Source organism: Eurytemora carolleeae, unplaced genomic scaffold, assembly GCF_000591075.1.
Source record: "Eurytemora carolleeae unplaced genomic scaffold, Eaff_2.0 scaffold142, whole genome shotgun sequence".
In the NCBI taxonomy this organism is placed as follows: domain Eukaryota; kingdom Metazoa; phylum Arthropoda; class Copepoda; order Calanoida; family Temoridae; genus Eurytemora; species Eurytemora carolleeae.
In genome coordinates, this window is record NW_019396132.1 from 108,687 (window position 1) to 119,534 (window position 10,848).

The window sequence follows — 10,848 nt, forward strand, 5'->3', positions numbered from 1 at the left end:
TGGGAAGGAGGGTTCCAAATATTGTGTTCTATGATATTACTATTATCTGAAAATTATTGTTGATAAAAAATCTTGAAATAAAACTTCGAGTATGATATGAATTATGCTGCACAAGAGTATTATTTAAAAAACCATTAATAATTGTGACAACTTTATCAATTCTTGTGATATAAAATAGAAATAAGTATATTACCAAAATCTACGTATTTTGTGAGATTAAAAAGTATGATTTTTGCAACGTTGTAGTATTATTTCTTTCAATTTAAGAAAAATGTGTAATTTGTAACAATTCACTTAAAATATTTAACGCGCATGAGTTATTTGTAACTATATGCTAAATAAGTGTAACGCTCCAGAGTTATTAGTAACAATTCACTGAAAATGTGTAACGCGCGTATGAGTTATTTGTAACAGTTTAATTATGTGTAACGCTCAAAAGTTATTTATAACAATTTAATGAAAATGTGTAACGGTTAAGCAGTATTAAAGTAAAAATTGAATCAATATATATATATAACGCTTAAGTAGTAATTGTAACAATTCACTAAACTAACAGATATTTATGTCACCTATCTACCATATTCACGGTTTACCCTGTACCCTGTATAGCAATTAGAACTTGTGTATAATTAGCTTCTAATAGGATAAGAAGAGAACGTAACAATGTTTAAAGTTAATTAATTATGAATTTTAGGGGATTTCTTTTTGGATTTTTGTGTGTGTTAATTTAAATTTAAAAGCTCAGTTTAAAATTCTTCTATCAATGTTTCATTTTAAATACGAATAAATAAATATTATTTTTGGACGACCCGATATTACACTGTTTAAACTGTTAAATTGCAATTTATGGGCCCACGTCATAAATTTGTATATACATTATAGGATAGTATTAATGTTTGCACATTGCACTTTATGTAACAGGAATGCTTGACTTACTTGAACTTTATTTCTATCCCGCATTTTTACCAAGATTAAACATTTGACGCATTTATATCTGTTTGGATCTTAATTCTTGGGATTGGGCGGACGCCAATTTTGACACTTTTGTCTCTCGTTGGCGTAAAAAATCGCTGACAAGCTTTCGGCCTGGCTTGGTGGGAACAGTATCGAACATTGCTCTGCGCGATTTTACGAAACCAGACTCAAATCGCGCCCGGGGCTGCCGACGGTTGGCGTCAAATAATTGCAGTTTCGATCTCACTATCCCATCGCAAACTTGAAGATTCTGCGCAGGTGTGTGACGACGAAGTCGAGCGCGATTCTTGTTCTCAGCAACGCGTTTTATTAGACTTTCAATCTTCTGGGACCTGAATAAAAAAAAATTTAAAAAATTTTTTTAATTCATAGTAAAAATCTACCTTGCGATTTCGGGAGAGGTTCTGAGATCTAACTCCCTTAAACATAAAAATATAAATTACAAAATTTTGTTTTAAGAAATATCGAATGACCAACATTTTTTTTGTAAAACAAAATTAGAGAGAAGTCGTTCAGCAATTTTGACAAAAGAAATTGAGTCTTTCCCACAAACTCAAATTTTCTAATCCCTTTATCTTTTCAAACTCATGGTAAAAATCTTAGATTATTTAAAATAGTATAATTTGAAATATGTGAAGGCTATGCCATTGAGTTGCAAAGATAGGGCTCAGAAAATCAGAGTTTGTGGCAAATACTCAATTCCATTGTTAGATGATCATGTACAATCTAAAAAAAGTTCGGAATTTCGCAATACTTAAGAATTTCATCAACCAGAGGCGGCGAGGCCGAATTTGAAGAACTTGAGTCGTGGCTTAAATTTGAGACCCAGCTCAAATATCGTTGGTTCCCATTAAAATTGAATTCAATTTGTCAAGATTTAAGCCGGCGCTCAATTGAAACAGGTTTTTGGCGGATTTAAGACACGGCTGAAATTAATCAAATTCGGACTCAGTGGAGTTTTTGAATAACCGTACCTCTCTCCTAATATAGGTTTCTCTTTGGTTCTACAGTTTCTCTCAAAGTATTCCACAATATCCCGGATATCCTTCTCATATCCTTCCCGTCTATACTCCAGACTTCCTGCAATAATATTATTAATAATAAAAAAATAAACATCTGAAAAAAGAAACAAGCATAAACCCCTCAATCCGCTGTAAGAGCGAGAGCCAGAAGGCAACCTGCTCCTGCTAATGGCATGTTATAAATTGATTTACGATCTCCGGGAGAGCTTCCGACCCGCATCTCTTCCAAACTGTATTTGGCATTTCATCTAGTCATCATGTATACTGTGAATAAAGATTACCTGTATTGAAATTATCTTATAGTCAACTATACAATATACATATCCCCAATACGGTCTGTACTCTGTAAAGACTACCTGTATTTGATATATCATCTAGTCATCATGTATGCTGTCAATAAAGACTACCTGTATTCAAATTATCTTATAGTTAACTATACAATATACATATACCCAATACGGTCTGTACTCTGTAAAGACTAACTGTATTTGATATATCATCTAGTCTACTAGATAGATCATGTATACTATATATTTGATATATCGTTTAGTCTAGTAAAAAAGTCATGAATACTGCCTGTAAAGACTACCTGTATTTGATATATTATCTAGTCTACTAGATAGATCATTAATACTGTCTGTAAAGACTACCTGTATTTGATATATCATCTAGTCTACTAGATAGATCATGTATACTATATGTAAAGACTATCTGTATTTGATATATCGTTTAGTCTACTAAAAAAGTCATGAATACTGCCTGTAAAGACTACCTGTATTTGATATATTTTCTAGTCTACTAGATAGATCATTAATACTGTCTGTAAAGACTACCTGTATTTGATATATCATCTAATCTACTAGATAGATCATCAATACTGTCTGTAAAGACTGAACTAGTTCTTTTCTTGGTAAGGAAAGCAGAGGCAACCCTTAAATCCTCTTCTAGGTCGGATACAGTCAAAAGGGAACTACAGATAGACCTGAAGAAAGGAATAAAAAAACAGGAATTAAAAACATTTCATATCTCTTTTTTCTTACATGGTAGAATGTTGGTGTGTATCGACTGTGAAAAGAAAACGTACAAATACTAAAAAAGTTACAAAAAAAGAAAATACCTGGAGGAAATTGGACCAGAGAACCAATCATCGGAGGTTGAACAGAAACCTGACTCAACGGAGCCCCATCTCCGCAGGGGTAGGGAGAATGGAGGCAGACTAGAACTTAACCCCAGAGCTGAGTCATCCTGAAAATTATCTCAAAATTTGACCCACTAAATTTTTGAAAGAATGAAAAACGATTTTTAAATGGTACTTTTAGGGGGTTTAAAAAATTGTCTTTGACCTTTTAAAGTCAATGGACAAACAAAGAGTGCATAATACAAATGGACAACTTCAAATACAAATACCGCCACGTACATTGTACACTGTACAGTACATAATGTATACCTGACTCACACAGCCGCGTATACAGTACATCTTCTTGAGTAAACTAGTACTTCCAGAGGGTTCACTTGTCCTGATAGGGGAGAAACAGGAGGACTGCAGAGACGGGGGGCAAGGGGACGTTCTCGAGGGGGGACAGGGGGGCTCACGGTGTGTGTTTGTTGGCGAGGAGGGTAAACTACGTACCGGTGCACCAGGGCACTCAACGGGGGAGGAGACACGAGGAGAGGGAACCTCAAAACATGAAGAGAAAAGGTCCCATGTGCTCCCAATTATCTTCCTTCCCTCCCTGGAAATGTAATATGAACGCACGGTGGTAAATATAAATGATGTGGGTAAAAAATTAGATTAATTTGCAAATAATATCTTAATTTAATTTGGAAAGTTTGTAGGCTGCGAATTATCTTACTTCCAACTAATAAAGAAAAATTAGCGCATGGTAAATATAAATGTCGCGTTCACTTCTGGCCGGAATATTAGGTTGTAATTTCTAAAAACTACAACCTTCCTTAGTTTAAATAACATTTAGTTTCTTAATTATTGAAGTAAAATTTTGTTTGTTGGCAACTTTGACTAAAATCATATTCTATTTAGTTAAAAAAGAGATGCGTGAAGCAATGTGAATTGTTTAACCTGAGCCTGGGCAAGGTAGCGAATGGGTTGACCGATGACTCTGTGGTGGGAGTATAATGAGGATCCAGTTGACACATCTCCATTCCAATACTCTAAATATTATTTACGTAAGTTTTGGGTAGAACTTTAAAGGCAGGATTTATTGAATACATAGAAGTAGGTAGTAGAAGAACCGGATGGTTTAACTGTACAATTAGTGTTCATAGGGAATGTACAAAAGAAATCGTATATCTAAGAATAGTTCAATCACTTCTGATTAACTGCTGAGGTTTCGTCTGTGTAATGTATTTTAAAGTATTGTCAGAGTAATTTCGTAGTATCTATCTTAAAGTATTACAACGAAATTGAATATTCATACTATTTTCAAGTTATTTAACAAATTGAATATTCATACTATTTTCAAGTTATTTAACAAATTGAAATTTGAATTATCATCATCTCTGGTAGATTTAAAAGGCACAAAAAAGTCAGACCATGTTTTGGAAATCCTAAGATCAAGAGATAATTGTTAATGAGTGTTGCAAACTTTTACAAGACTCTAACATGAAATGGGAATCACTATACCTTAGCTGTTCTAGTAGAATTCTGGTAGATACTATGTAATCTCGCTTTCTCACTGGGAGACTTCTTAACCGTAACTTCACCTTCAGACATATACCTCTTCAGTGCAATAAACCTGAAACAAAATAATTATCAGAAAAAAAGGGGAAAAACAATGTTTCAACAATTTTGCTCTTTAGTTTGCAGGAGAAAAACTGTGATAAAAATTCGGTATAAATAATCACACATAAATTACAAGAGAATAAATGATTTTTAGCGGAAAATATTTTTCATGTCCAATTTTCCATTTTTTCCCGGGGGGGGGGGGGGGATTAATTCTGAAAAATATACACCCCATCCCCAACCGGTAAATAGAGGGAAAGGGGTGAGGGGTAAGGGGGGGGGGAAGTCCTCAGGGGCCCTACCTATGGTGTTGAGGTTCTTCATTCCGTAATTGTCGTTCAGCTTGCCTCTGTTCCTCCAGCAGTTGCTTCAGGGAGTTCACCAAATCAGTCACCCTTTATAAACAAAATCAAATCAAATCAAAATCAGGCAAAAATTAAGCAAAAATCAAATCAAAATCCAAATTAAAATAACATCAAATCAAATCAACCCATACCATAACAAACCAAATCGAATGAACTAAAATCACCGGCAATTAACTCAAATCAAATCAAATTAAATCAAACCACACCATAAAAAACCATATCGAATCATCTAATCTCAACTAAAATCAAATAAAATCCAATAATTATTTACCTAGGTCTACTGGCAGGATCAATACTAACACAAGTAAAGGCTAGTTTCAGGAACTCCGGTGGGACTGAAGGACAGAGTTCCGAGAAGGCGATATAGTCCACACCAAAATTCTGGGTACGAGGCAGGGTGTCAGGATCAGAGTTAACTCTAAATGTATGTAATGCATGATAAGACAATGAATCCATTGGTGAATGATTCAATCCAATCATTGCACTTCATCAAACCCATGAATAATCGATGAAACAAGTAAAAGCAAAAACAAAAAAAAAAAATCCACCAACCCAGTATATCTCACCCCGCCTTCATCTTACAATGCGCACTGTGATTTAAAGGTCTGAAACTTTCAAGCAATAATCGATGAGAATTTTGCCAATTACTTCTTAAAAACCAAAGCTGACAACAAGTGCTGTATAGTGCTAAAATGTACATGTAAATGGCTAAAAAGCAAAAGCGAGTTAGAGCGGTAAAATTAAAGCGTTGCGACACTTCAAAGTCGACCGTCTTGAAAATTGATAAGACTTTTTTAAGCAGACTGAATCTTTGCGTGCGCCAGCAACATAAGTAAATTAATAATCGGCAATCAACATAACAAAATAAATCAACAATGAAAACCATTAAAGGCCATTAACCAAATCATCTAACAACAAACCGCCAACTATCCAGTGAATAACCAATTAAACAAAAAACACTTATCAATAAGCTAACCATCGACCAACCCAGATCACATCAAGCTAACCACAGACTAACCTTTCACCGTCCAAGCCACCTAGCAACAATCTAAACCACAGACTGACCTTCCAACAACTTACCCGCCTAGCAACAAACTAACCACAGACTAACCTTTCACCGTCCAAGCCACCTAGCAACAATCTAAACCACAGACTGACCTTCCAACAACTTACCCACCTAGCAACAAACTAACCACAGACTAACCACAGACTAAACTTCAAACGACACCCACCAAGCAACAAACTAACCACAGACCAACCTTCAATAGACACCACCAAACAAGAAACTAACGACTGACTAACCTTCAACCGACACCCACCAAGCAACAAACTAAATACTGACTAACCTTGCACCGACACCCACCAAGCCACAAACTAACCACTGACTAACCTTCAACCGACACCCACCAAGCAACAAACTAACCACTGACTAACCTTCCACCGACACCCACCAAGCAACAAACTAACCAATGACTAACCTTCAACCGAAACCCACCATGCAGCAAACTAACCAGTGACTAACCTTCAACCAACACCCACAAAGCAACAAACTAACCACTGACTAACCTTCCACCGACACCCATCCAGCAACAAACTAACCAATGACTAACCTTCAACCGACACCCACCATGCAGCAAACTAACCAGTGACTAACCTTCAACCAACACCCATCAAGCAACAAACTAACCACCGACCAACCTTCCTCTGACCAACAACTTACCTAGCAATAATTTCGCAGAGTATAATCCCGTAGCTAAATATATCCGCTGTCTGATCATAGTGTTCTCCTTTCAAGCATTCAGGGGACATCCAGTAAGGGGATCCCACCTAGAGAAAATAAATACAGGGGTTATAAACATCACAAACAGGGAGGGGTATAGACAACACATCCAGTCAGGGGGAACCCACCTAGCGACAATAAATACAGGGGTTATAAACAGGCGCGCAACTANAGTCAGGGGAACCCACTTAGAGATATTAAATACAAGGGTTATAAACAACACATAAAGAGAGGGGTAATATAGACATCACATCCAGTCAAGGGGAACCCACCTAGAGATGTTAAATACACGGTTTATAAACAATCCATAATCTTTTCTCTTATCTTGTAGACAACACACCCACAATAAATACAGGGGTTATAGATAATAGTTTTTGATATACTGAAAAATGATTTGATAAATATGGATTAATTATTTCAAAAATCAAAAATTAGCTCAGCCAAAAAGACGAAATCTTTGGATATAGGGTTCAATTAAAACAAGTAAAATAGTCACTGCTCAATACGATTCAGCAAAAACATAAAAAAACTTGATTTTCATGACAGTGTGATGCAGTATCAGGAAGGATTGCAAACAGACATAGTTTTGGGATTCCTCGTGTGTTCTTGACAGTACACATAAATACTTCAAAATGGCTTTTGCGAATCAGCACTTCATAAACCTTCTTAGCAGTGCTTAGGATTCATTTAATTTTGACGGGGAGCCGAATTTTTGGTTGATATTTTGCCCATTGGATTCAGATACGTGGATCCGAATATTTTTGCGTATCCTGATCCAGGAAGCCAAAATGTTGCAGGTCCAAAGCACTGCTTCTTAGTACTAATTTATATTAGATATTTGATATTGTTGGTGAATAAACTGGTAGATTTAATGATTGATTGATTATACCTGATGAAGTCTTGGTTCACCGGGTTTAGGAATCCTCGTAGCAAGCCCAAAATCTCCAACAATTGCGGTCAGACGGGGCTCCTTCTTAATCAGGATATTTTTCGACGTGAGATCTCGATGGAAAAATCCTAAATCAATGAATTGGTCAATTATCAAATTAACTAATTATTATATGGGACAATCAATCTCTTATTGTTTAATAAATTGATCAATCAATCAATTGGTTACTCAAATAATCAATCCATCAAAGAATCATACTACTACTTAGTTTATAAAATAGTAAACCAAACAACCTACCAATACAATTATACACTAAACCAACTTATTCCTCTACAGATCACTGTAGGAAAAAAGAATTACTTAAAAACTAATTTCGAATTTATTTACAATTCAAAAACCCCAAAAGTTTTTTTTTCCCAATTCAGCGAAGACAAGCCATAAAAAAAATTATCGAACAAAATATTATTTTCATAAGGGGGGAGGGGGGGGGGGGAGAAAAAATTATAAAAAAAAAAAAAAATACCCCCTGGAAAACAACCCTTTTTTTACCAATCAATCAATTTTTTCTTCAGAAAACCAGTCATCCTACAATCCATGAATTTATCAACCAAACAATCAATCAATTAACCAAACAATTGATTTATCAGACAAATCAAATTAAATTAAAGAAACGTGGTAGATCCCCAATGTCGAATCCCCAGACTGCCATCGGAAGTGAAGGGCTCAATCAGACTGAGTACAAAGCCCAGTCAATCCGGCACCCTGATATTACTCCTACGGAGGATTCTACCAAAGTAGGTACTAGAACGCAGGCTAGCCAATCAACTGGTTGGCAAAGTGTACCCTCCGATAAAAAATGAGGCGAGAAGCAGCAGCCACCTGGATGCTACAGTGATGCTATTATATTTTGCCATCGTTCTTGGATTGAGTAAATCCCTTTATACCGCCTCAGTGCAATTTATCTATCAGCCAAACAATCAGTCTATCAACAAATACAATAAACCTTTAACCCAAACAGTTAATCTATCAGTCAATCTACCTACCAATGTATATATTAACCAACCAATCAGTCCATCAACCATCAATCTATCAACCAGATAATCAATATATCAAATAATAAATATATCAATCAATATCTCTAATAATCAAAATCTCTAACAATCAATCATTAAATCAATAAAAAAAATCAATCATTCAATCTATAAATAAATCAATCAATAAATCAATAAATCGATCAGCTTATAAATCAAACAATCCATCTCTCACAAACAATAAATCAATCACCAATACAATCAATCAATCAATCAATTAGTTTATCATCCATTCAACAAAACAATCTATAAATAAATGTTCTAATAACTTTACCTTGCGAGTTGAGATATAAAATTCCCTTTGCAATATGCAGAGCTAGTTCTATTCTGATAGACCAGGGTAATTCAATATCCTGACAGAAAAATAATGAATATCGTCTTCCGTTCATAATAATCATAAATGTCGTCTTTGTTTATAAATCAGTATCATAAATGTTCTTTTCTTTCCGCAAAGATATCATAAATTAAAATTGTCATAATTGTCAAGTTCCTTGAACAAGAAAATTGTCATCAATGTCATTTTCATTTTATAAACCTATTCTTCTTGAAATTTTATTTGTTAAGAAATGAAGATGTTCATGTATTCGTGAGGGGATTACGGAGATGCATTTAATAAACTAGCGTTGTAATTCTAAGAGAGGCATGCCAGATGCCTGATTCACATCGGCACCCTTGAAGCCTTGATCTGATAAATTATGTTTAAGATAAGTGCTAAAAATTTTTCCGTTGTTTCTGAAGTAAGATATACGCAAGCAAGAAAAAAAAGGCTTTAAAAACAAATACATACTAAGTTTTCAAGGGCACCCTTGTGAATTTGACATGCCATCTCTAACACTGGAGGGTCACTTGACATCACTTTTACAGCCCCTTTAATGGATTTAAAAAGTATTTGACCTTATCCTCCAGAAGTTGCTCCAGGTTACATCCGGCAACATATTCTGTCAGGGCATGAAGTTGACCTTCATGGACGCACACTGCTTCAAACCTAGAACAAAACTATGTACCTAACGAACACAAAGTACTTCAAATTATCAATTCATGAACAAGTGTTTCTAACCTGGGACAGGCCTAATTAACTCATGGATATACAGTGGTTTAAATCTGGGACTTAAATAATTAATTCAGGAATACACAGTGCTACAAACTGGGAACAACACTAATTAGATCTTAAACGCACACTGCTTCAAACCTGGGACAAAACTGTATAATTCAAGGGCACACTTTGCTATAAACCTTACACAAAACTAATTGATTAATAAACACACAATGCTTCAAACCTAGGACAAAACTATTAACCATATATTTTTTTTTATATACTTTGCTTTCAGTTTAAATCCAATAAATTTAATTCATAATACAAATGAAAAAAAGAGCTGAATCTATCTTTATTTTCCCTACCTACAGAAATAAAGAGGATCCAATTGTTGGCCCATGTCAGGCAACGGGAGAGACATATAGAGAAGCCTTTGAGTCCATGGTGTCCATGACAGATTGGAACCAAATGGACACTGGAGAGAAATGTCGGTTCCTTCAGGACACCCTAGTAGCAGCAGCAAAAAGTTCTTGCAACCAAAAACCGGGACAAAAGACCCGCGTTTCAGTGTGCAAGTCGGTGAGACGCCTGCGTAGACAGTGCATTGCTGCAGAGGCACAGGTTAGACGGTTAGAGCATGAAAAAGCTGTGCTAGGCTTTGGGAATGGTGAGGCTGAGACAGGAAAAGAGAAACTTTTACAAGTCCTCACGCAGGAGGCGGTAACCCTCAGGCTACAAATCAAGGAGAGGACTCGCCAGCGGCTACTGCTACGTAGGTTGCAGGCAAGGTCGACTCTGACTAACAAGCAGTTCTGGAGGCTTGTCAGAAGGACAGTGAAGAAGAAAGGAATACTATCGGCTGTCAAAGATACGCAAGGGAGACTGGCGACGGACAGAGCACGGATAGAGGAGATTGTTTTGGAGGAGCTAGCAAAAATCTTCTCTGGCCAAAG

The 10,848-nt window shown here is 35.9% G+C and overlaps 1 protein-coding gene across 1 annotated transcript in view; it reads right to left on the reverse strand.

Annotated features, from left to right (window-relative positions):
• Positions 1 to 49: 49 nt before the first annotated feature.
• The window catches only part of LOC111695880 (dual specificity testis-specific protein kinase 2), a 13,710-nt gene continuing 2,911 nt past the window's right edge, over positions 50 to 10,848 (reverse strand). The window contains exons 5-18 of the mRNA XM_023465345.1: positions 9,757 to 9,847; positions 9,137 to 9,215; positions 7,772 to 7,899; positions 6,823 to 6,929; positions 5,374 to 5,520; positions 5,040 to 5,132; positions 4,639 to 4,750; positions 4,075 to 4,166; positions 3,445 to 3,730; positions 3,115 to 3,242; positions 2,831 to 2,979; positions 1,950 to 2,055; positions 1,359 to 1,394; positions 50 to 1,307 (exon numbers count right to left, since the gene is read on the reverse strand). Of these exons, the coding sequence (XP_023321113.1) occupies positions 989 to 1,307; positions 1,359 to 1,394; positions 1,950 to 2,055; positions 2,831 to 2,979; positions 3,115 to 3,242; positions 3,445 to 3,730; positions 4,075 to 4,166; positions 4,639 to 4,750; positions 5,040 to 5,132; positions 5,374 to 5,520; positions 6,823 to 6,929; positions 7,772 to 7,899; positions 9,137 to 9,215; positions 9,757 to 9,847 (1,873 nt within the window). The 3' untranslated portion in view covers positions 50 to 988. The remainder of the gene's footprint in view (positions 1,308 to 1,358; positions 1,395 to 1,949; positions 2,056 to 2,830; positions 2,980 to 3,114; positions 3,243 to 3,444; positions 3,731 to 4,074; positions 4,167 to 4,638; positions 4,751 to 5,039; positions 5,133 to 5,373; positions 5,521 to 6,822; positions 6,930 to 7,771; positions 7,900 to 9,136; positions 9,216 to 9,756; positions 9,848 to 10,848) is intronic.